The 26,216-nt window shown below is 41.4% G+C and overlaps 2 protein-coding genes across 4 annotated transcripts; both read left to right on the top strand.

The window, feature by feature from the left end:
* The first annotated feature begins 1,346 nt into the window (after positions 1-1,346).
* On the top strand, positions 1,347-20,957 carry LOC311267070 (vang-like protein 2). Of its 2 annotated transcripts, none has more exons than XM_084369908.1 (8): positions 1,347-1,441; positions 11,948-12,319; positions 13,054-13,177; positions 14,305-14,912; positions 15,282-15,415; positions 15,644-15,779; positions 16,384-16,627; positions 17,246-20,957. In XM_084369908.1, the coding sequence occupies exons 2-8, from the start codon at positions 12,249-12,251 to the stop codon at positions 17,504-17,506; spliced, it is 1,578 nt and encodes a 525-aa protein (XP_084226034.1). In that variant the 5' UTR covers positions 1,347-1,441; positions 11,948-12,248; the 3' UTR covers positions 17,507-20,957. The 2 variants fall into 2 exon arrangements, with proteins under 2 accessions (XP_084226034.1, XP_084226035.1); XM_084369909.1 differs by lacking the exon at positions 1,347-1,441 and adding an exon at positions 1,637-2,053.
* Positions 20,958-21,282: 325 nt separating this feature from the next.
* On the top strand, positions 21,283-25,179 carry LOC311266531 (high affinity immunoglobulin epsilon receptor subunit gamma-like). Of its 2 annotated transcripts, none has more exons than XM_084368945.1 (5): positions 21,283-21,460; positions 21,623-21,714; positions 23,693-23,728; positions 24,175-24,286; positions 24,423-25,179. In XM_084368945.1, the coding sequence occupies exons 1-5, from the start codon at positions 21,406-21,408 to the stop codon at positions 24,443-24,445; spliced, it is 318 nt and encodes a 105-aa protein (XP_084225071.1). In that variant the 5' UTR covers positions 21,283-21,405; the 3' UTR covers positions 24,446-25,179. The 2 variants fall into 2 exon arrangements, with proteins under 2 accessions (XP_084225071.1, XP_084225072.1); XM_084368946.1 differs by having other exon boundaries at positions 21,294-21,460; positions 24,175-24,204.
* The last annotated feature ends 1,037 nt before the right edge of the window (positions 25,180-26,216 follow it).

Consider the following 26,216-nt stretch of genomic DNA (forward strand, 5'->3'; position numbering starts at 1 on the left):
TTGAACTAAAATGTAAAGATTTTGACCTGAATCAATCAACAACACTACAACTCACCCGTACACGTTGGTTTTCAGGTAAAAAAAAAAAGTGGTGTTGGGGTTTAACTACTCTTTAACGTCAGGCCGGTGCCGGACACATACAAAGATACACGCGGCTAAGCGAGAGGGAAATCCGTTTTCACTTCTGTTTTGGCAAAAACTAGAGAGCTTCCGATGTTGGTCAGAAATGTTGTAAATCCAGCTAGGTGAGTTGCCCTAGGTCTATAGCTGATAACTGATGATCAAATTTCACTGATAAATGTCAGCCTGTTAATTTATTGATTTGGGTGCGAGCAGAGGTGACCATATAAATCGGGGTTTCGATGTAGCATGGTCTCGGAGACTATAAGAAGATAGTCTCGGTATCGGCAGGAAAAGACGGATTTCTATCTTGTCATAATCAACATCTCTGCTCATTAAATTTCAGGCTGGCAACCTTAAAAAAAACATACAATTATTATTATATTTTAAAATGAAAGTATGTTAATCAAAAGGTTTGAATCTGTTGAATTATTTCAGTGAGAACAAACTATTTCTCCATATCAAGGACATTTTATTTATGATGCCAAAAATCAGAAATTCCCCTCAGAGGGCTCTGCAACACGCTATTGGACTGGCCCAGAAATAGAAATAGCAGATTGACAACATGGAGAAACAAACTAACATTATTAAGTGAAGAAAATCCGTGTGCATATTATAAAGAGAGCTTAAAAGGTTAAAAGATAGTCTTCCATGTATCTGAAAACATTATTGATTAAGATTAAGACTTTCTCCTTAACCCTTAAATACTACATTGCCGAAAGATACATGGAATTTAGAAAAACAGTTTTAAATATTTCTGCCTCTTTGACATGAAACCATGAAATAAACCATCAAACCCCATTAAAGAAATGTGATGTGATGTGACATAATGCACACATGGTTGATGTATTCTTCTGGGTTCTTATCTTACCTATGTTTTTAATTGACAGTAGCCTACTTATTTCTGAGAGAGCACAGAATAAATCTCAGTGTTTTTAATGCTGCTGGTCCAGACACACACGTTTCTTCACATTTCCTCAAAGGTCAGACCGGATTTGATGATGATGATGATGATGATGATGAAGATGGTGGTGGTGGTGGTTTTGGAACATTTTTTCCCATCATTCCCTCTGTTTTACGAGCCTTTCATGGAACCACTTTACTTTGTGACATTATGCTGTCCAGCTCTCCTCTCTCACAGAAACATCCCAGCGGTAATGATAAATGTGTTGTGGCTGCACCTCAGCGTTTCACAGGCCTGCGCCCCCAGGGGACACCAGAGGAGGGGCCACAGTGGAGCGGAGGCGGGGCGCACGGTGCTACGGCTGAGTGGAAAGAAAGTGGAAAGTGAGAAAATACCTGAATGGACAATCTGGAATAAGTAAGTAGTATTTTTTCTCTGGAAAATGTCTCGATAAGCTGCCGCCGGTGATTGTGGGTGCGTGTGCGCTGCTGTAACGCGGAAAGAAAGAGGAGGCTCTGGGGCGCCGGAGATCTCCGGTTTCCCCAAACAATAGTCGACAGGACGCGATGATGGTCGCCTTTTTTTTTTTTTTTTTTGAAACCGCAGGGAAGTTTAGGACCCTCATCGGCCCTATTGTTGTTCCCACCGAGGCCACGTAGCTCTGTGGGGCGATTTTAAACGTGGGAGGACGACTTGTGTGTTTGCGAGTGTTTCTAAAGGATATAAATGATCCAGAGACGGATGCGCATGGAGGGAAGAACCGCGTCCAGTTTGATTGTAGGCCGGAGGGTTTGAATTCTCTCCTCGGTGAGGGACTGGTGGGAATTTGAGTGCGTCCATTCATTTACAGTGAGGAAAGGGAAAAGGGGGGAGAAAGGGAACAAACATACGGGATAATTTGGCATCAGGACGCGACCGGTGGGGCCTGGGAGTCTCCCATTGTCCTGCCCGACTACAACAGCCTCCTTTTCTCATTTTGTAGGTCGCACAACTCTTTATATTCGCCCTAAATGCTCCCGGGTCCTCACAGTAAGTTAGCCCTTTGGTAGCCTTTTGTGCATGTGCAATATTGTTGAATTATTGATGCGGCTTGACTCCTGATCCATGTTGCCACATCCAAATGTGCCCATATGGCTTTTGCGCCGTTCAAAATGTCCAAATTCAAACAGAAACAGTGAAATGTGACCGCAGCAGCTACAGGCCCTGATTTCCTCAATTACCTGCTGCCCTTATAAATGCTTTATTTAACAGTTGTGGGCTTTCTGTGGGAGGAAATACACTATATAATGCCATAAATACTCATTAAAGTTAAACTACCACAGTAACTGCACACTGCCTCCACTGGGACTGTAAGCTGTAGTGATAAAACAGGACATATAACCATTAAGTGTCGGTGTTAGTGTGAAGTAGCTGTACTTTACAGTAGCTTCACAGAGAGGATGAAGAAATGCTAAGTACAGAAAGGTTTTGTTGACACATGCATTGAAACAGTCTGTAGGAGTATCACTGCAAATTTACACATTTACAGTCCAGCAGGGTGTAAACTGACTACCTTTTACGATTAGATTAAAAATAATGTCAATGAAATGTAAGAAAATAGTGATACGTTCTAATCGGAGTCTAAGGTGACTTCTAAAGCTTGCTTGATATTCAAGTTTCAGTGATATGAACCAGAGCTAAGCATCAAATCCTCACGTTTTAGAAGCTGCAGCCCTCAAACTGAAGTCATTTGTGCTCGATAAATAACCAAAACAATCAATTGGTTATCAGAATTGTTTGCACTTCACTTTCTTTTGATCCGCAACCCAGTCAGGCAATCGCTCGATCATCTCAGCACCAGTCAACCTGTACGTCTGTATGCTTAAAGGGTGAGTTCACTTAAATGACTGAAAACAGAATTTCACCTCTTGCCGGTTGGTTTGGTTTAGTTTCGTGACAAAAAAGCAAGATGAAGTCCAAAACAATCAACGTTGTTAAGATGAAAACAGCTATTGAAAGTCTGACTTTGCAAATAGAAGAAAATGTGAACTAAAAGCTCTAAAATTACGTAACATGTAAAGTTTCTCTAAAGAAGCAGACCAGGTCGAAGGCGTTCTAGTCCACCAGATACATCTGTAATCACATCGGACAGCAGACACTTTATTTTGCAGAAGAATGCTTAGTTTATGCTTAGTAAGTGTCAAAAAACAAAAACAAATCTAGAGCTAACAAATCATGACAAATGACAAATCATTTTTTACAGCTGTTGCCATAGAAGCACCTGTCACTTAACCAACTAACACGAGGCTGCCTAAAGCGGGGTCTGCAGGTCAATATTGGTCCGCCATTAGGCTCAGTTTAGCCCCCAGATGTTTATAGGGGAAAATACTAAAATTTAAATATAACATTTATCGCCATTCAAGCTGTTTTATGTCTTGTGAGGTAAAAATGCTCTTTAAATATGCAACTTAGGATCCTACAATGGGTGTTTTGCCTTTTGCCCGTGTTTTAGTTTTGGCCTTCCAAGGGAAAAAGTTCGTAACCGATTAATCGACCAATCCTTTCATCTTTACTTCAAACTGCGAAGGATTAAATGTCCAGTGGATAGGATTTTGTGGTATCTAGCCGTGAGGTTGCAGGGTGCAAACAGCTGAATACCCTTCACAAGAATGTGAAAGGCCCTGTCTAGAGTCAGTGTTTGGTTTGTCCCTTCTGGGCTACTGTAGAAACATGGAAGTGCAACACGGTGAACCCGCTTCCTCTGTGGATATAAAAGGCTCTTTCTAAGGATATGAGAACACAACGATTAATAGTTTCAGGGGATGTTTACAGAAGTGAGAACATGATTCTGAATATTATATTACATTTCTGCCAATAGATCCCTCTAAATCCTACACACTGGACCATTTTAAAGGTAAAACATTCATAAAGATATCTCCACTGTCTTTCAGAGAGCTGATGTTTACAGTGAGGGACAGTGTGAACTTTATTTTGAATGGGTCAAAAACTTAGTTTACCAGTAAACATGCTTGAAAGGCATGTTGTTTTGAGTTTTTCTGTCTTTCTAAAGGCTTTGAGAACCACAAAATAAAAAGCACTCACAATGGTACCGTTTTAGAGATTAAGCTGTTCGAGTTGTCAACTATAAAATGAATCACCAACTATTTGATAATCGATTAATCGGGTTGAGTAATATTTCAAGAAAGGAAAAAGTCTAAATTCTCTGACTCCAGCTTCTGAAGTGTGAATATTTTCTGGTTTCTTTCCTCCTCTATGACGGCAAACTAAATCTCTCTGGGTTGTGGATAAAACAAGACAGTGCTTGGGGGAACACTGATCAACATTTTTCACCATTTATCTGACATGTTATAGACCAAACTAATCGATTAATTGAGAAAATAATTGTTAGTCACAGCTCTAATACTGCATACTGCACGTCTAGACACCACAGTAAGGAGAATCGTGAAATCACGTTGTTGAGCTGACCCTTTATCATGTTGTCTTACTGGATATTTTTTTAAAACGCATTCATCCCACACAGCCTAATGGACCAGAGTCGTTTTATCTGAACCACATCCATCCGATCTCAGCCCACTGAGCCACTTCCTGTCTCCTTAATACTTTGTTTGTATTTGAAGACAGATTGTATGCAGGGGTCCCTTTGAATCCCAGCACTGAGCAGAGGACAGGCCTGTTGATTCAACCATATCCTGTTAGATTTACACACACACACACACACACACACACACACACACACACACACACACACCCACACACACACACACACACACACACACACACACACACACACAAATGCACACACCTGCTCCGGTTTGCTAGCCATGTGTGCACGAAGGCTGACAGTAGCAGTTGTCTTGTTTTTCCGCTGGTTTTACTGGTGTCGTCGCAGGCAGCAGTGGGTGGTGGTCGACCCTGTTTGTGTGTGTGTGTGTGGCCCTGGTGCAGCAGTGAGCCTCTTCCCCCTGCCGGACCCTGGGTGTGTGCACGCTTATTTTCACAGTTGGTATATCAGGCCTCAAATGGCTGTTGAATGGAGCTGGTCATTTCAGAGATGGCCCAGATTGCTTCTCCGCCCTGACAGCTGCTGTCTCAGTGCCAGCAGCTTAAAACGTTCGATGACAGCTTGATTTCTTTTTGCCTTTGGGAGAATAGAGGCTGTAAAATCCTACATCTGCTTGCTTTAGACGTAATTTGACTGAAGCTGCACGTTTACAGCAACATTCCTGACTAATTTTCATTGCTTTAATGATTCACAATTGATGGTTTGATCGATTTATTGAGCATCATGAACTTACTGACCGTCTTAGGTTTTGATATAAACATCGTCAGACTTTCCTGGCAAGTTGAGTTCATTTATTCTTTTCTATAAAGCAAATCAGAGTAGGGCTGCAATGAACAGTTATTTTTATTCGATTAAAATGTGAAAAACGCTCATCACTATTTCCCAGAAAGACAAAGAAATGCAGCAGATCCTCACATTTAAGGAAATGCAACCAGCAACTGTTTGACATTTCTGCTTGAACATGTGAATGCATCAGTGGTTTGGAGAAACATTAACTGCCAACAGTTAATCCTTGCCACTGGGCTTGAAAGTGATTGAAAATTGGTTGAGTTTTATTTTAAAAAGCTGTATAAGTAAGGAAATATCAGCTTATTGGGCGGCTTGGCTTGTCCTTGTTATCAGTTAATTATTCTAAATGGCTCTACACTCCCTGTGGCCCGACATCACAACTGTTTAATCTCAAGACCACACACCCACACAGATTTCTGAACTGGCCTGTTGTTGGCTGTTAAATTCAGCCCAGAGTTGAGTGAACAAGGGTCATTTTCTTCTCTTTTTCCTTAGTAGTCAGATTTTCACTTTGAGGCACGGCTGTGAGAAATGAATGACTTGGGTGTCATAAAAAAAAAACCCTGAAGAATAGTTTTGTTAACAATGGCTCTCCAGGAACAGTGAGTAGGATGTAGCCGATCAAAAGGCAGGAACAATGACAGCTGATGCTTTAGCAGTTGCTCCGAATTGTGTTCAGATGTGTGTTAATTTAAGTTTTATGCTGCTGACTGAAGTCGATGAGACGAGTCCTGCTGAAGTTCATTAACTAGGCCATAGGACACTGGGATGAATAGGAAACCTTATCCATCCCGACACTGGACCACACCTCTGTAGATCAAGTGTTGTCATATTCTCACTAACAGTCGGACAGAGAGACAGACGGGCTGGCAGACCAGCTCATTTTTGAAAATGTTTTAGCCAGTGCTGCTCAAATGTAAGGTATCATGATGCACAAGTTCCAGGCATTCAGTGGTTATGTTTCATCTTGTATAATTACAGCTGGAGCTACAGGGCTGTATAATTTACTACATGTATTGAATTGCCGGTATTATGGTACGTTCACGGATCCAAATGTACACACATCCTTTCAGTTATAGCAGTAGTTTATGATTTTTACTGTCTTGCAGAGAGTTAGATGAAAAGATCGATGCTACTCTCAAGTTTGTGTAATAAATATGAGGCCACAGCCAACAGCCTGTTAGTTTAGCTTAGCACACAGACTGGAAATAGGAGAAAAGGGCTAGCCTGGCTGTCAGAAGGAAACCAAAACCTAACAGCAACACCTCAAATCCATCCTTCTGTTCCTGACCAGTTCTTGGCTGGGAAAACGCTCGATGACCTTTTTAAAGGTGTCCTCCAGTGAAAACAGGCTCTGGCTCAAGCTCCAAAAACACTGGATCCTACATTTCCCATAATGCAATGGAACAGAACTGTTTTCATCAGCTGAGTAGTATGAACCATAGTGGCTCTCCATGTGAAATTAAATTAAAAAATAGTTTAAACTGAGAAGAGCTGCAATGACAACCAATCAAATTGGCCAAAAATCTAGTCCTTAACTTGCAATTCAGGACTTAAACATATAAGCAGACCAACAGTAGAGAGGAGATATAAACTGATGTAAAAAGTTAAGTCATTGTCATTCAGGTAAATGTGACAGTTTGTTATTTAGACTTTAGTTCATATCATTCTTCCCTATTAGGTGACGCAGGCTAGAATTGCAAACCAGTTTCCTTGCTCTATTCAGGCTTTTGTTTCTTTTCAGATACATGGAGTGTCATGTTGGCTCCACTTTAAAAGACCACCCAAACCCCTCCTCATGTGCTTTTTGTACCACATGTCTCTCATTATGTGGATAACGGGTCAAACGGTGCTGTGATGTCATGTTGACATGATATCATAGAACTCTTTCAGCTGAAAGGTCTGTGGTAAAAGTTGAGGTCGATCCGTCAGGATGAAAACAGCAGCAGCGTCTTTTGCGAAGCTTCTTTGTTTGTACAGTAAAACTCAGCAGAGATCCCGAGTTCTTTTATACGTGGTGGCCTCAAAAGTCCAGGACTCAGTGCAACCACAAGAGAGGTTTATTTTGACTAAACGATATTTACATAAGCATCATTTAACACATGTTGTTCAGACTTGTCAGAAAGTTGAGTTTACTGACTATGCAGAGTGAGGTTATCTGAGTACTTCCATGCTCCCCAGAGGATTATCTCAGAGCAGAATGTAAACTTTGCACACAACGTATCTCATAATCGAAGGTGATTTGAATGACTTTTCCTTTTAGTCCCGACCAAAAGGCAAACTTTAGTTATCACCACAATATTTGCTCTGCTCAGCATGTTTGTATTGCACCGTTAGCAGTCACTGGCAGGGATTTAGATTTCTATTCCTAGTCCACTTTAATTGCTCTCTTACGCCCTCAGATACATATGGCCCTGCATGGCTTTAGCTATGGTTGCTATAGCTAATGAGATAGACGTTTTACTGTTTTGTATGTGATAAAGATGCACAGCAGTAACTCAGCTGCTGTGATCTGAGTTTACAGGATCAGTGAGGCTGCTCTTCGTTCTAGAATGACTCATCTTGCAGTGTAATTTCTTTGAAATATGGACATTGTTGCCGTAATTGTTATTTTTATGAGGTGGCAGGCTAAACATTAAGGACAGTTAAGAATTCAGATTGTTATTTTGGCCAACGTTTCACCGTCTGGGCGGACGAGTTCCAGCTAAACTTCCACAGCCATTAAATAAAAACACTGTTTAGATTTCGTTTATTGCCGGTCTGAAAGTATGTGGTTTGTTTCTCCTCTTAAATCTCCATGTGAATCTGCAGCGTCCGTCGGCTCTCAGGATGCTTCAGAGCAGCTGAGGGTGACAGATCTTTAATCATTCTTTAATGTGCCGTGATAGTTTGTTGTCATGCAACTCTTTGATATCTGGAATAAATGTGTGCTCGTGTTGCATGACATTCACAGGGAGGATTCCTCTCTGTTGCAGAGGTATCATGTGGTCAGCATGAAACCTGACCAACCATCATCCGTTTTCTCCACTTTATGGGCATTAAAGCACCGCACGACTGATGAAGGCTACATCAGAAGCTCGTGTTTCTGCCATTACCAGAGTTATTATAGTTTTGTATGTATATGTATATATAAAACAGTCTTGGTTTGTCTTTACCAAAACCAATTCAGGTTTGTTCAAGATAAATTCCCAATTCAGAGTAAGATGGTAAAAAACATTTTTCCAGGTCTACACACCGTCTATTTACACTTAAATGTGCTGACCCCTGACGTATGTGACGTATCTTCCACTGTGCAGAGGATTGTGGGTTAGAATAGCTAGAAAAGCATGCTGGCTTGCATACTGCAAAATGCGACTGGATGTAGTAGGACATCCTGGTATTTTTGGCATACTGCATTTCACATACATAATATTTGGACAAACTAAATATTTTTCTGGCATACTAAATGATAGTATGTGTATTGGAATGCAGAGATAGTGTTTCTCAGAGCTGCTGTAAATCACCTCCTTACTGTTTCCCCTGTCCTCAAACTGGCGTCTGTCGGTTTCAGAGGATTGGTTCAGTCCCAGTCTGGTGTACAGTGTTCCCAGGGCTGCAGCTGAGCTCGGTTGAGCTGAGCCCTGCTAATAACGGCTAGTCGCTTAAGCAAAGAGTATAGTGAGCAGCAGTTATGCTGCCCCCTGTATTTTTGGAGCTACCTTTTGACAGATGGCCATATCTTAGAAGTTACACCTTTTTTAAGAAGTTAGGAATAAATCAACACTTGGAGAAGGGAGCTGAATCGTAGTCATGTAAGCATCCCAATCTCAGTAGACATACACACTTATGTCTCCTAATGCTTGTTGTGTTGAAAAATATGACCAATATGACAGCAAAATCACTAAAACTAAAGACATTTCCTGAAATTTTTTCATTGTATTATAAATACATATATACATGTTTTATTTTTTTTAGATAAAAGCTTTGAAGACGCACCAGGAAGAGGCTGTTAGTCATTTGAGTTTTGTGGTTTGGCACAGGCATGTTGTTGAGGTTTTGCACATGGCTGCAAGAGTCCAGGATTCTCTCTTGTCTGGTGAGACTGAGTGGTTTTATTGGTGCTGGATGAGGGGCGCTTCCTCCTCAGAGAAAATATCATTAAAAACAGGTTTTCACAAGGAACACGAGGAGTAAAAACTGAAGGAAATCCCACAGACAGATTTCGTTGTTGCACAGTATTTGGCTTGAAGTGAAGTGGATTTTAAGCACAATGGCGTTGACGGAGCAGAAAAACCACATTAAGTTAAATCAGGACCCTGTGAAACAGTGATGGCAGCTAACGTCCCTCTCCATTTCCCACCAAGGGCCAATCAAAGCCTGCGAGCTCCGCCCGCCCTTTATCAATTAACCAGCATATGACAGTTCGACATCCGTCATGCCAACACTTTTATTTTGGCAATTTTCGGCAGCGTGGAGAACAGAGTGGTAGAGGGCGGCGTGAGGTCAGGTTTCCACGGCAACTGTCAACCTCCAATCCCCCTCCAGCTGAACACCCTCTTTCATCGCCATGGCAGCAGTGAGGCCCTGTTTCCCGGGGGACGGGGGGAGTGCGGGAGGGAATGTGAGACTGCGAGAGGGAGGGAGAGGGCAAACAAGTTTTGTGAAAACACAGTAATCCAATATGGCCGCCATTGTGTCCGAGCTAACGGCGGCTAAAGCTGGCTGCTCAGAGGAGATACAGTCGTGTGATGATTAACCTCGGCTGAGACCTGGAAGGAGAGATATGAGACTGAAGACTCAGTTCAGTGGGTTAATGTGTGTTAGCGGATCACAGTGTCAGAGTTCCGGGGTGAGGGGTCACAACAACCACACCCACGGACTCTTAATTTGAAGGGTCATTTTACATTGTATAATTAGACTGTCAGATACGCCTTCCTGAAACCCGATACTGATCCTGATGGCCTTTGAGGGGCTATTTTTCTGTGCTGATGTCTCTAAAATTGGGCAATTTTCATACCTGAACATTAGCATTTTTCACATTTCATATTCTGGAAAGTTGTGATGGCCAGTTGGAAACAACATGCACCCACATAGAAAGTGAGCCTATGTGTCTTCTGAAAACAGCAGAAAAAACTGCCATAGAGTTAATAAACTGTTTCAGTAATGTTAGTTACAGAAAGCAAACTCTATCTAAAGTTTGCTGACATTAGCCACCAAGCTACTGCTCAGAACAAGTATGACTCCTCAGTGTTTTGATGTGTATTTTTCCAGCTTATGAGTTAAACGAGGATTGTGTGTAGTCAAGTTTTAAGCAATTCAATTACTTCTTAAACCTTTTTTTAAATGGGCTGTTTGAATCTCACATATAAAGCAGTGTTTAATGATGTTTATCTTCATTCATTATCCACAAAAATGTGTGTTTCATCTACAGTCACTCATATAAACCATTAATTATCATAATTGAAATGAAACAATCCCATAATCCTATTTGTTTGTTGCTTCCAGGCGTCATATATACTGTATATATATGTATATTTCTGTGGGTATAAAAGCTGTAAACTTAATTGTTGTCTGTTGTAGAATTTAGATGTTGTGGTAAAGGATTTGAGAGTTTGATTGTTTCTGGTTCAGGTATCTTGAAAGCAAGGCTGCAACAAAGTATTATTTTCATTGTCAATTAATTTGTTGATTATTTTCACGATTAACTGATTAGTTGTCTTGCTATAAAATGTGAAAAATGTGCGTTCTGTGTTTCTCAAAGCCCAAGGCGACGTCCTCAAATGTCTTGTTTTGTCCACAATCGAAAGATATTGAACAAACGACAAACAAATCAGAAATTCTTCACATTTAAAGGATAACTCCACTAATTATCTGTATTTAAAGTGTGTTTACAGGTCTTGGGGAGTACCATGTGTGAAAATGTAGTATAAAGCCTTTTGTGGCTTCAGAAGAAGCTGCATGTAATCTGATAAATGGCCTCCAGTGATGTCACCCAGTGGTAAAGTTGCATTGTGGATAATGTAGTCGACTCATTATGGACAGTTTAACAAAATCAATACAGCAGAACCAGAGGTATATATTCATATATATACATATATTCTTTTTATTTTTTAAAAGCTGGAGCCTGCATTACCCACAGTGCAACTTAGCCACTGAATGACAAGCCTGGCTAGACAATTACTCGAAAAATTGTTTCAGCTCTACTTGAAAGTACTTGAATGTGCTTGAATTTTACCCTTTAAAAGCTCCACAGATCCTGATTATAGCAAACCCATCATCTATAATTTAAAAAGGAAGTTCAGAACAGCCCCAGGGGACTGTTGAAGTGCATCCATTTAGATGGTCTTGAGCGATAGCTGGTAGAAACACGAGGCAGGAAGCTCACAAAGAATGCTTGAAAAAATTCGCATGAACCTTCCCTTCACTTAAAAATTATAACTTATGACTGATGAGTATGTGCAGAGTCATTCAGGATGAGTCGGATGCATTCATCACAAACCAGAGCAGCTGAAACTGTGGACAGCTGTATGTGAGTCACAGCCTCAGTATTTCATTTAACCATCGCTCTCTCTCTCTCTGCTCGTCTCTTTCAGATCACAGCCACCTCAGCTCTCCCCTTCTGCGACTCTCCTACCCATCATCCTCTCCCACCCCTCTTCTCCTCCTCTCTAGCCTCCCCTGCTCTCCCGCCTCCCGTCTCCTGCTCCCTCCTCGTCGACCTCCAAGATAGATTCCCTCAGGAGTAAGGTTGACCTGCTCAAGCTGCCCCTCGCCCTCTCCACCAAGTCCATCTCCGAGCGCAAGAGCCAGCTGGGAGGAGTCGGCGAGCAGCGCGGCACGGGGGGAGGAGGAGGAGGCGGGGCTCGTAAAGCCCGCCCACCGCTGACCCGAGACATGGACAACGAGTCGCAGTACTCGGGCTACTCATACAAGTCCTCCCACTCCAGGAGCTCCCGCAAGCACAGGTAGATGCAACAGGGATGACGTCATTTTACCATCAACTTTGTCTTGCTGCTTTCAGAAACAGTAACAGGATGCGATCAAGTTCCTTCAGTACTTTTTCTTGTATGTTTGTTTCATTGCTGCAGACCTTTATTCCCATCCAAACGAAAGCAAAGGAAATTATATATATATACTATTTGGAAGAGCTCTTCAGTATGTCCATGCTGCTAATTTAGCCTGTTACCAATAAGCACACATCAGTCTTTAAATCTAATGACTATCTAATCTAAAATGTACAGAAAAGAACAACAAAATCACAGTTTACAAGTTGCATTGACAGAATATCTGATACACATTATAATATATGTAAAGTGTGTGGATCCAAGAGACGACGATCCCCGAGCCACACGACCTCCTCTCCGCCGTGGTGACCTGGGAGAGGGCGGGTCACACAAGATAATTGGCAATAGACAGAGAGATCAGAGTGAAGAGTTTTCAAGTTTTACCGAAATACAGATATAAGGAGATCGTAAAACAGAGGAGAGCAATGATCCAGCAGAGCCCAGGGTGTGACTGGTTTACAGAATGACTGGTTGACTTCTGCGGGTAAATGTGGGGGGAGCTGAGGGTGCTGGCAACATGGAAGAAAAGTGCTGTTCAGCACCCAGAACAAGCTACATCAAAACATCACAGGATGAGTAAAAGAAAAAGAGTCCTGCTACGCCTCCTCTAACCCTGTGTGTCGTTTGTCTTCCAGGGATCGGAGGGATCGACACCGCTCTAAGAGCCGAGACAGCAGCAGTCGTGGAGACAAATCGGTCACCATCCAGACTCCTGGAGAGCCGCTGCTGGACGCAGAGTCGACCCGCGGAGATGACAGGGTCAGTCACACTGCCTTCTTTGACTTTAGGCCTCTGTTATTTGTTGAAATTACAACGATCGTTCCAGAGGCTTACATTTAATGTTTAGTACTTAAGCTCCTTCACCAACAAAAAACTGTAATTAAGAGGTTCTTGTTTTCTATCGGAAATGTAGTTATTTTCTGTCCTTCGTGGCACTGTCATCTCCAGGGTTACTGGTTTTAGTCACATTGGATGCTGAAAGCCATGTTCTTTATGTAGCATGGATAAATGTTTAACTAAGATTAAACACGCTGATGTAGGAGTTGGTTCATAAATGGCAACCTGGACTGTTTTTATACTCTCTCGGGCTTCAGACTGGGACTGTGACCTCGCTCCTGTTTTTGTTCTCATTAAGATGTCACGGATGGATTTATGTTGACCCACAGAGTGTTTTCTTTTCTTTTTGCTGCCACGTTTTGATCCCTTTAAAGAACGTTGTTCTCTTGATGTCTATGGAGACGGCGTGTTTTTAGGAGCTGCCAGTCACTTCTTTTCGATCTTTGTTTATCTTGTCAGTCACGGGTGAAAAGCAGGTGTTGACATTTGTGTAATTGAGTCTTAGGATATTTAAGAGGTATTATATTAAGTTAAAAGGCTTGTGTTTATTAGAGAGACTGCGGATGTTTGTTTGTCTCCAGATAAAGTGTAGAGGTGTCTTTCTCTAAATAGTAAGGATGCATTTGTATTTAATCTTAGGGACACAAATAGCCACATGGATAAACGGAGTTGATTCCGTCTTAGATTATTTGAACTTTTCATCCTGACTGAGTTTAGGCTGAATTTCTTTTCACAAAGGAAGAATTTTTATGTCTGAAAATAGTCTTTTATATTTGCTCAGGCTCTCCGTAGCTCCTAAACAAACCTTTTTATAATAGATTCCCACCAATTGCTTGAATTCAGAAGTGTTAGTAAGATCTTGTTCATTTTTATCCAGTTAGTAAAAAGACCAAAAATATCTTTCAGATTTGCTTGAATTTCCTCCCTTGTATTTCTTACTTTTTAAAGTAAACTTGAGACTTCATTTTTTTTTTATTTTGCACCCTTTTGTAGGTAAAATAGCTGGTGAAAATCCAGCCTAGAGCTGAATCTTTTTCTTTGTCTGACAGGATGATAACTGGGGCGAGACCACCACGGTCGTCACTGGCACCTCAGAACACAGTATCTCAAATGAGGACCTGACCCGCGTCACAAAAGACTTGGAGGAGTCGACTCCACTGGAGTGTAAGCGCTTCGTTGGCCCGGCTCTAGGAGGCTGCCTGAGCTTCTTCGCCCTGGTCACACCATTAGCCTTCCTCATCCTCCCGCAGGTCCTGTGGCGTGACGCCCTCGAACCGTGCGGCACGCCCTGTGAAGGCCTCTACGTCTCTCTGGCCTTCAAGCTCCTCGTACTGCTCATCTCCTCCTGGGCACTGTTCCTCCGGCCTCCTCGCGCCACGCTGCCGCGTTTCTTCGTCTTCCGGTGCCTGCTGATGGTGCTGGTGTTCCTGTTCGTTGCGTCGTACTGGTTGTTCTACGGCGTCCGGGTGCTGGAGCCCAGGGAGAGGGACTACAGGGGCATCGTGGAGTACGCCGCCTCGCTGGTGGACGCTCTACTCTTTATACAGTACCTGGCTCTGGTGCTGCTGGAGGTCCGACACCTGCAGCCCGCCTTTTGCCTCAAGGTTGTCCGGAGTACGGACGGAGCCAGCAAGTTCTACAATGTGGGCCACCTCAGGTGAGTGAGATGACAAAGTGTTTGATGAGGCTGCAACTAACAATTATTCAATTAATCTGCCCATTACTTTCACAGTGAAATGATGAATGGATTATCAAAATTGTTGGCCATTAATTTTCTTCCAATTGGCTTAGCGATTAATCAATGAGTCATTGCAGCTCTTGTGTTAAACTTCTTTCTGTGATCAAGCACAACATTTGAACAATAGATAACTGTGTCTTACACACAATAATAACCCTATTTGGAAATTGTGCTTTAGTTCTACTGACTGGTGTTGTGATGTGTGTAAACAGAGTATAGCCTCTCCTTGTGCAGTCAGCAGCTGATCTTAGACCTGTACTTACTGATTGACATGCTGTTGTGTTTCAGTATCCAGCGGGCAGCTGTCTGGGTGTTGGACCGTTATTACAGCGACTTCTCCGTCTACAACCCTGCCCTGCTTAACCTGCCCAAGTCCATCCTGTCCAAAAAGATGACCGGCTTCAAGGTTTACTCCCTAGACGGTAAATACAGCCTCATCACGGCTCTGACAGTTGTCATTTGTTGTTGTACGTCAGAACCAGATGTCCCAAACAGTGACGTACTGATGTTAAAGCAGCTTAAGGTCATAAGCAGCCGTTCTCTTCACTCGATCTGTATTCATTTATTCTGCTCTCACTTGAATATGAGCATCAGCTGAATACCTGATATGCAGTCTGCTAATCCCTCCACCTACATGTGTTGTCTTGTAGAAAACACCACCAACAACTCCACAGGCCAGTCTCGAGCCATGATAGCAGCCGCTGCCCGGAGGAGAGACAACTCCCACAACGAGTTCTACTACGAAGAGGCCGAGATGGACCGCAGGACCCGCAAACGCAAGGCCAGGTCAGATAGATATTCCTCTCTTACAAATATGAGGCAGTTATGATGTGGCAGCTGGGAATCAGTGTTTCCCTCCTGAGATGACTGATTTTGTTTATTTCACGCATCACAGTGAGTCAACTGAGCTCATATTATCAGTTGATATTAACTTGGCACAAATCTACATGTCTCCGCTTCTGTTTTGGCTGAGGATGACTAACTCGATTCCCGAGAAGTGTAATTTAGAAACGGCCTCTCCCATTACATCATTAGTGGTGACAGATGCTGAATTAATAGATATCAAGCGTGTTGATAAGATTGTAGCACTTCGGAACAGCAGGTCACCTGTGGGTTTTGACCATTTTTGTTTGTATCGAGCTGTATTTTCCCATGTTGAACCTGTCTTGAGACTGTCTGGCATGCTAATGGACACTGGCGTCACATATTTTCATTGAACTATCTTTAACTTTAGGGGCTGCTTTCAAATACAGTACAATTCAGCTGGACTAAGTTCATTCCTTACCACTCTTGATAGTGTCTCTGACAGATATTTAAAAACTCCCCCAATCATAATAAAGAATGTTGAGAAATAACCACATGACTGACAATGTCCCTAATGACCCTCTAGGTTGGTCGTGGCGGTGGAAGAGGCCTTCACGCACATCAAGCGTCTCCATGAAGAAGAGCTCGCCTCTTCCCCCAAACACCCGAGGGAGGTGATGGATCCTAGGGAGGCGGCTCAAGCCATCTTCGCCCCGATGGCCCGGGCCATGCAGAAATACCTGAGAACCACCCGGCAGCAGGCTTTCCACAGCATGGAGAGCATCCTCACACACCTGCAGTTCTGCATCACACACAACATGACGCCAAAAGTAATGTTATATTCTGCGGTTTGATGAGTTCACATTAGTCACACAAATTACACATGTTCAGCGTTATGATATTCTTTTAGATTCAATATCTTCTAAATAATAAAATGAAAAATAAAATGAAATCAAAAGGATTACAGATAAACATCATCGCAACAGAGAACACAAATGTGCCAGACATCAAAATTGAACAGAAATGCTGCTATGAACTATCAGTAACATTTCTAATACAATCATGTAAAAGACTTAAACCTCAAAAGAACCCATAATGACACCTTAAAGCGACACAAGAGCTGTCTAAAAGCATAAAAATAACCCAAACTGAATGAGATGAACACATGCAGATCAGATAAATGACCCAAAACAACGAGAATAGAGTAGCAGTTAGATATGAAACAGCAGTTTCAGCAGCAATGATGTAAAATCACAGAAATTGACCAAATGTAGCTGTTTCATATCTAACTGCAGAAAGCTCTGGAGCAGAGGGAGTAGTGTTTCCAGTTCTGTTGAATAACATTGACATTGTTATGGTTGAACACAGCAACAAAACCACTTTCATATTAAAACATATTTTTCAGTGTTTCCATGCTCTTTAACCTCCTACCTCCTCCACCCTGTCAGGCCTTCCTGGAGCGTTACCTCTCCCCAGGCCCCACCATGCAGTACCAGCAGCAGAACGGCAGGGGGCGCCAGTGGACTCTAGTGAGCGAGGAGCCGGTGACCTCGGCCCTGCGACAGGGTCTGGTCTTCTCCCTGCGACGCCTAGACTTCTCCCTGGTCGTCACGGTGACGCCGCTCCCCTTCCTGCGGCTCGGGGAGGAGTTCATCGATCCAAAGAGCCACAAGTTCGTGATGAGGCTGCAGTCGGAGACCTCGGTGTGAGGGCGGCCCCCTTCTCCCCGCGCTGCCCTCTCCTCTGGATCACTCTCGTGGCAGGACATTTGGTCTGCTCACATCCAATCATTTCCTGTCTGTGACAAAGAAACCATTGAAGGAGAGGAGCGTGTGAATCCTCCTTCCTGTTTAATGATCGTCACAGATGCTCTGATATCAGACTGTGATCAGCTCAATGATTGTCCAAACCTGGATTTAACAGATGCCTTGACTTTCTCTTTTTCTGTGTTGTTGAGTCTTTAAAACACACTGTAAAAAAAAAAAAACTTCTTTTCTAAAGGGGACTTTTTCTCTTTTTGCCTCTTCTTCTTCTGTAACCACTGGACTACTTTACTGTGCTGACTCAATACATGAACACCAGAGGAGGGGGATTACATCACACTTGTCACTTCCTCTCTCTTGCGTCTGAAAAACAGACCAACTGGAGCTCAACTCTGACTGCAAACGCTGGTGTGCCACTGCCTCTCGGTTCCCTGTCAGTGTGTTGTTTTGTTTCAGATGACGAGGACTGTTTTTATATGAAAGGGTGTGACTTTTTTTATTTCACTTACAGAATGTAGCATTATGTGCATTGAATTAACACGTGGCTTTTCTGCGGCCTGAAGGCCAAAACGTCTTTTTCTCTGACTGTAAAGAAAAACGGAAGTACATTCCTGAGTTGTTGCTCCTCCAGACTCTGTATGTTCACGACTGTCTAAATATGCAGCTTTTGTTTATTTTATTCTACACTGGCTTTTTTTTACTATTAATTTTAAGCAAGAAGACTCCACAATGTCCTCATTCACACCTGCTATAAACATGTAATCTGTATCTGCATATTTTAATCTGGAGGAGGATGTTAAAGGAACAGTTCACCGAAAAATGAATATTCAGACGTTATCTTCTCACCTCCAGTCCAATGGAAAGTCAGGTAAAGTTTCTTAGTCCATAAAGCATTTCTGGAGCTTCACAGCAAAAAAGCATTGCAGCATTCTCTCCTAAACAAGTGAAGTAGATAGGGACTTGTTTTAAATCTTTAAAAAAAAAACAATGCCGCAACACTGTTCTGCTGTGAAGCTCCAAAAATGTTTTGTGGACTACAGAACTTGACCCGACTTTCCATCAGCATGCGGGTGAGTAGATATTACGGCTGACATTTCATTTTTGGGTGAACTGTCCCAGTAAAGCTGAAGCCTGTTATTCCAAATTCAACAGATCTCATGAAAAGACGAGAAAACGAATAATATTTTCATTCCTACTGAAGGCATAAACTGACAGATTTTTCATTTAAAAGGCTGATTAATTTCCTTTTTTTTAGTAGACACTGCTATAAAGGGAGTATATTATGCCCGTGTCCAGGCTGCTGACTAATAGTCAGTAGTGAGTATTTATAGTAGCAGGAAGTGTCCATGAAATTAACTTGGGTGGGTTTGTTCATAATGACAGAGTATGTGCAACGTGGGGCTTCATATTTTTATATCAGGCTTTGGATACACTGACAACACATCTTAGGAGGATCAATTAATTGTTTGTTTTTGTCTTTTCATGGGATTTATTGAGAATTAGACAGGTCAGGAATATTGCTGACTTGTCCTTTAATGCAGCGTGTGAAAGCATTCACGTCACCTAAGGCCACCACTTCCTGCCAAGCAAAGCTGGCTAGAAAAAATTGACAAATGACTCCTCTTCAAAGGAAAAACACGTAGAGCTTCACGGTTCCTCCGGACAGCGTTCTCACCCTGGCAGTCTAACTTTCATGTTTCTGAAGCTTTTAATGATATCTCAAGCTGGTTTAATTGTTGTTATTGGCCTGATTTTTAAAGGTGGAGGAGGCCAGCTTTGTACAGAGGTTACAATCTCCACCTCATATGTGACCACACTAAGGCCTAAGAGACATTTTCAGTCTGTATTTATAATAATACAACGACAGATGTCAACACGATGTGGATTTCTATCGTTGTCCCTCCTGTTTACATACTTCACCAACATTTATCAAGATGGAGACAGACATCAATGCCTGATATTGATTATTGATTAAAAGACAATGGGTGGGAAACAAGTCTGAGAAGCAAATGTTAATGAAATGGCCTCTAAGATGTCGTTGAAAGCTTTGGAAACAACAAGTAACTCAGACGCGGGGGTGAGAATTTTTCCCCTTGACCTTTAAGTGCCTGAGCTCTCTACTCGATTGCAATCGCACTGCAGAATTAAGACAAGAAATATGTGAAAGTTCATGATCAGATGTCTTTACCCAGATACAGGTCACGTGTTAATACCAGGTGTGAATGGTGTCTTGGTCTATTCTGGGCTTTTGAACAATAGACACTCAGTCCTGAACAGGCAGCTGTAGTTAAACTACGAGCTGACTTTTGTGGTTTTTGGTGTTTTTATGCATTTCAACGAAAAAATCCCAAAACAGACGTGTGATTGTAACTCCTCGTAGCGTATCACCGCCTCGCCTTGTGCCACGAGCTGAAACGAGCACAGCCTTATCCTCTCCAGATGTGGAGGAGCAGCGATGGGGCACATCTGTCCTCACACTGACTCCTTCTTCTCCAGGTCCTGAAAACTCACTGTAACGCTGAAACTCGCCTGAGACTTGAGCCGCTCCGATGTATCTACCTGCAGTACAGCCGCGTTTCCACCGCAGGGAGTTTCTCCAGGGACTAGGAACCTTTGGAGGGACTTGGTGTGTTTCCACCGCAGAGATCAGGGTCTAAATTAAATTCTGGGGACATTAGTTTGCCCCCCCACATTTCTGACTGTTCTCATGTTTGCTGCATTTTATTTCAGCCACCGTTTTAAGAAATCTGTAGCCACAAACCAGTTTATTTTTTGTTCCCTGTGCTTCAATAATTCAACAGGGAGTTACAGAAGGGAAGCATACAACAGCAAAAACGGCATCTAAAAAGAGCCGTCGCTTTTTCATAGCGGAATAAGTTTACCGAATCTTCTCAGGTCTTTACACAGCGGTGGAAAAGCAGACAACAACAGGGCTGAAGGACCCCTTTAGTTCCTCAAAAAGTGGTTCCTAAAAGTTTCTTTCGATGGAAACGCGGCTTACGTTGAGCCACAACACGACTGAGTTTTTGCTTTTTTTTTTCCCAGTGAAAACACGGTTTAAAAACAAATCCCTTTACATTTCTACAGATCGATCCAAACACCGATTCCAATTTGTGTGACATTTCATCCGAGCGATCAAAATGCAGATGTTTTTTTAAAAAGATGCATGCTAGAGATATGACAGGCTCCCAGACTTTTTTTTTTTTATAATGACTTGTTTTCTATCATTTTGAAGGTGCCTAAGTTATGACGATGCAATTTTCCGAATGTTTTTACTTTTGAAAAACAAGTGGCTTGTAAAAAAAATTTGTAGATTTGTCTTGTATTTTCTTCCTTCTGGTAACTGTAGCTTGTATAGTGTTAGGCATTTTTCCGTTATTAAACCATTTATACCTAATATGTCATCTTTCTTACTTATTTCGGAGCGTGGGAGATTGTGGGGGTGAAGCTGTCTTCTATCCATGATTCACCTCTTCATCTGCACATATGTGACCGTCACCAAAAATGACCATCTGCATTTAGATGTCTGTGGTTTTGTGACACAGAGAGCTTCTGCTTTCTGTTCAAATGTTTTGGGTTTTTTTTTTATTCTTCATCGTGTTGAAACGCTGGATCTGAACAAAGGGGAGTGCAGTGTTTTCACATGAGTTTCAGAGGAACTTCTGTGAAGAGAGGATGGTCGTGTGGTAGGCGTGTGGTTTCACAGCTTCAAAAAAACGGACAGAGAGCCCCGGACTTCCTGTTGCTGCTGCTCACAGAGCTCACTTCACAGTGTTTTTGAAGTAATCTCGCTGTCAGAAGCAACAAAGCAGATCGTCGGTCTTGTCAGCAGCCCGCTCGGTAAGATGCTGCGGCCGTTGCTCATCGCTGCTTTTCTGATGATCAGTCCCACCTGCGCAGGTGAGGATTGGTAAATGTAATTTCTTTGAACTGTTGTGGGGAGATTTTTATCGTACTTGAACAGTGGGATGAGTGGATGAAACGGCATCGAGACATCTTAACATCTCTGCAGGAAGTAGTTGTGATGTTGATGATTGAAGATGATGTGTTTTCTGTGTACAGAGGCCCTCGGAGACATGAGCGTGTGTTACATCCTGGATGGGATTCTCATCCTGTACGGCATCATTCTCACCATCTTATACTGCAGACTGAGGGTAAGACAAACGGGAACAACACACGTAGCGCCATGTTGACAGGGCAGAACTGTTCCTTATGGTTGTGTGAATGTTCTTCAGAATCATAATACTGACGAAAATATGATGATTAACAATATTTTAAGATATTTGCTCAAATATTTTCTATACATTGAGTAGAAAAAGTCATGAAAAAGGTCTTTTTATTCAGTTTTAAATGACACCAAACTCCCTCTGTATTTTTCCTAGATTTACCCATTGTAGTCTCAATTCCTCTACTGCATTTAAAGGGGCTCTATGTAACTTTATTGGCCATGCCTTTACAAGTTATTTAATGCTGCTGGACTGTGGATTTCTTTGTGAAGGACTCTTTTCTGCGACAGTCCGAAGGATGTGACTTTATGCACGTTCTCAAAGTGTCTCGTCTCATCTCGACTCTTTGCTAACAGACCGCAACAGTAGCTCACGTTAGTTTAGAAATGGAGTCCACAAACTAAACTGGCAAATGGCTTCGAACACAACACAGAAGTTCTTCAGAGCCCTTTTAAAGCTCCTGTTTACCAGCAGGTCAGTAATACTGATGCTTTGGGATTGTAGGTCGGGTCTCCCGCCATCTGAAAGCGTCTGTATTTGACGAGTGGGAATGAAACTCAAAAATCAACACTTGTGATTTTTCTTGTGTTTGTTTTTAAAGAAAATCTATTGTTTCTACCAATTAAGACATGATAAATCTGTGAAAAAAAACATACCGTATATAGTCAGTCATTGTTGGGTTTTATGGTCATTGTAGCAACAGAAATTGTTCCACTTGTTTTTTCCCAATTTTAGAGGCAAAGTCTTCACATCCTCTTGAATATTTCAGTACTTTTACCAGTTTACTTTTACCAAATCACAGTTTACAAGTTGCATTGACAGAATATGTGATACAAATTATAATGTATGTAAAGTATGTGGATCCAGGAGACGACTGAACAGGACGAGGCATCGCCAAGTGGTGCCCGAGCCACACGACCTCCTGTCCACCGTGGTGACCTGGAAGAGGGCAGGCCCCACAGGATAATACTTACTTACTTATAGGAATAGTACTCAAGTAAATGCCTGAAAGTATTTGATATTTAATGTTCTTAAGTATCAAAAGTACTGGTACAAGTAAATACTGTATTCTGTGGATTGATCGTTTAAGAAGAAGAACTTTTCTGATTACCAGAATCAGTGTTTTTTGTTTTTAAATCTGATTGCCGATAAAATAGATGAATTTTAAAATGTGCTACTTCGGCTCTGATGCAGCATGTAATCTGCAAAGTAACTTAAGTTATGAAAATAAATGTAGTGAGTAAAAAGTACAGTAGTGTTGGCCTCAGAAATGTAGTGGCCTAAGTATAAAAAAGGAGCGAAAAAAAAAAGGGAAATACTTAAGTAAAGTACAACTAACTCATTGTTCTTAAGTACAGTACTTAAGTAAATATACTTAGTTACATTTCATCAGTGGAAACAGCTAACAGAAAACTAGACAAACAAGTTCTTTGTGTAACTGAGATTACGAAACACTTCCCCTGTATTTTATTTCTTTCTTGACTACATTATCATCATTTAACAGTGTATTAAGCGTGGAAAGTAACTAAGTACTCTCTAAGTGTTGTAACAGTACAAATGTAAGGTGCTTTATTCAAGTATTTCCATTTTATGCTACTTTCTACCTCTACTCAACTACATTTCAGAGGCAAGTATTGTACTTTTTACTCCACTACATTTGTCTGACAGCTTTAGTTACTAATTACTATTCAGAATATCTTCCTGATTGATTACTAAAGGTATCAAATAAATATAGACGAGTAAAAAGCATAATATTTTCATCCACAAGGTCGTGAAGTGGAAGTGTAAAGTGGCAAAAAAATGGAACTGGAACTGAAAAAGTCCAGAACTTGAGTAAATGTATTTAGTTACATCCCGCTGCTGTGTATCACTCGGTCATTTGTGCTTTCTTATTTCTTTTTCATAGATGAATTCAGCCAAACCGCCTGCCAATCAGCCTGAGGTAAAATTAAAGTTATTTATCTGTTTTATTGTGAAAAACACTAACAAACAGGACAGTTGTGATGAAAAGAAACATGCTGGTATAAATGTTTCTTGTGTTGTTTGCCCTCTGCGGCAGTAGTTCTGCTTTAAAGCCAACCGCCGTCGATCATTTCCTGTAAGCCTGAGCTGACCACCAACCTACCGTATTTGTACACTCAGTGTTCAGTCACAGTTTCCACAAGTGTTTCTTCACACAACAAATATGTCACATCACATTTCCTGTTAAATGTTATATCGCGTGCGAACTGGAGCCGAGAATGAATTAAATAATCTTTAAAGACACAGACTGGAAGGAGGAATTAGATATGTCAGATATTTAACACCCAGCTCTCTGTTGTGTTTATTTGTAAATTAATGTTGCTGAAACATGCTTGTTAACACCTTCGAACTGTTTCCGTCCCACAGAAGCAGCCCGCAGAGGGAGGCATATATGCGGTGAGACTTCTCATTCTAATGCTTAAAAAGACAATTAAAAAGGCACATGATGGAAAAGTGACAGCTTACCGCACAGTTGATGGTAAAGGACTTTGTTTTTTTATTCACCTAGCAGGCTGTCAGAAAAAAAAAATCACACTCAGACTGTGTGCAGGAAATAGTCTTCACATTGTTTATTTTTACTTTTCACATTGGTTGTTTGTGCTTCTGTCCTGCAGGGTCTGACCTCCCACAGTACTGATACCTACGAGACCATCAAAATGGATAAAAAGCCGATCGTCTGATGAAAGAAGATTCGGTGCAGAGAGGATGCTGAGCACAGAAACACATCGTCGCATCTCTTGAAGCTTTATACTGTATATTGAAGTAGACTTAGTATGCTCATTATCAGGTTCATCATTTTCTTTTGGATAACTACTGGAGTAAGTTTTCAGGCTTTAGTGCTCAAATAACACATATTTCTCCCACCGCCTGAAATGCTCTGTTTTAGCTCCTGTCTCTTTAAGGCCCCTCAGTCTGCTCTGATTGGTCAGTTCACACACGCCTGAGCCAGCAGCTGTGCTAAATCAATTCTTACTAGCTCCGAGACATTAATCATGCAGCTGTGTGACTCTGTGATGTCGTGTGATGTCATAAAGTCACTGAATTAAAGGCGAGACTGCTGACGAGGCGTTCAGGTGTTTTCTGTGGGAAAGAGGAGCATCTGTTGGTGTTGACTTTCATCTTTTTAACTTTCAAGATATTAACATGGACATGAATATATATAAATATATATATAAACAGTGAAGAAAAGGGAAAAAAATGAAGAATCATACTGCGTCTCCTTTAACTTGTGTTAACATGTGGCGGGCATTTCTGTTCATGACTCCCTTTTTTGTAAAAATGCTTCTTTTATGTGTAAAATGTATGTCGTGCATGCATAAATGTTTAAATTAATTTAACAATATGCCAATAAAGGAAAGGCTGCGTCTGTTATTCACAGCTGGTTTTACTCAGAAAACAGAAGTTAAACTTTTGTTTCTGTTCATTGGTTCCCTTTTCTGGTATATTTAGGGCTATCCTACTTAATGCTATGTCAAACAACATGAAATGTGTTGCAAAGACTAAATGGGTGCAAGTAATGATTATTTTTTTGACAGTTAACCTGCTAATTATTATTTGATTTCTTTTGGCAGTGAAACGTAAGTAGATACATTAACTAGTATTTGTACTTAACCACAGTATTTCCGTGTTCTGCTATTTTAAATTTCCACTCCACAACATTTTGAAGTCAAATATTGTACTTTTTCCTCCACTACATGTATTTAATAACATTAGTTACTACCCACCATGCTGCATCAGAGCCAAAGTGGCAGCACATTTTTAAATTAATTAAGAATATTTCTGTGACGCTTTATTTTCATGATGTGTTAATTTTGTTATTTATTTCATCATCTCGAGTTTAGGACACCAAAGACCAAAACTGGTTCTGATCTTCTAAATAGATATTACACCTAGCCAGAATTAAAGGGTAACTCCACTAATCTCACACATTAAAGTGTGTTTACAGGTCTTGAGGAGTGCTACTCAATATGAGAAAAAAAAGTAGTATAATGCCTTTTGTGACTTTAGAGGAAGGTACATGTTATCTGATAAATTGCCTCCAGTGATGTCACTCGGGCTAATTTGCATTGCGGGTAATGTAGGCACAGTCTAATGGTTTGTGTTGATTACAAGCAGCTTCCTCTGGAGCCACAAAAGGCTTTAAACTACTATTTTTCCCTCCTCATTTGCAGTAGTACTCCCCTGAGAGACCCGTACACACACTTCAACGTGTTTGTGGATTTATCCTTTAATTAGGAGAAATCAGTGTTCAGTATGAGCGCAGAGACACTTAATATAACATCAATTTTCATGACTAAATAAGTTAATTTATAACAGAAAAATACCAGAAATCGAGGGTAATCAATAACACTCTGACTGTTTTCTACCTGTGTGACAGCCGCTCCTCAGCCTGACTCTCCCCCTCTTAT

The sequence above is a fragment of the Pagrus pagrus genome (genome assembly GCF_965226575.1).
Source record: "Pagrus pagrus genome assembly, chromosome: 12".
NCBI classification, from domain to species: Eukaryota; Metazoa; Chordata; class Actinopteri; order Spariformes; family Sparidae; genus Pagrus; species Pagrus pagrus.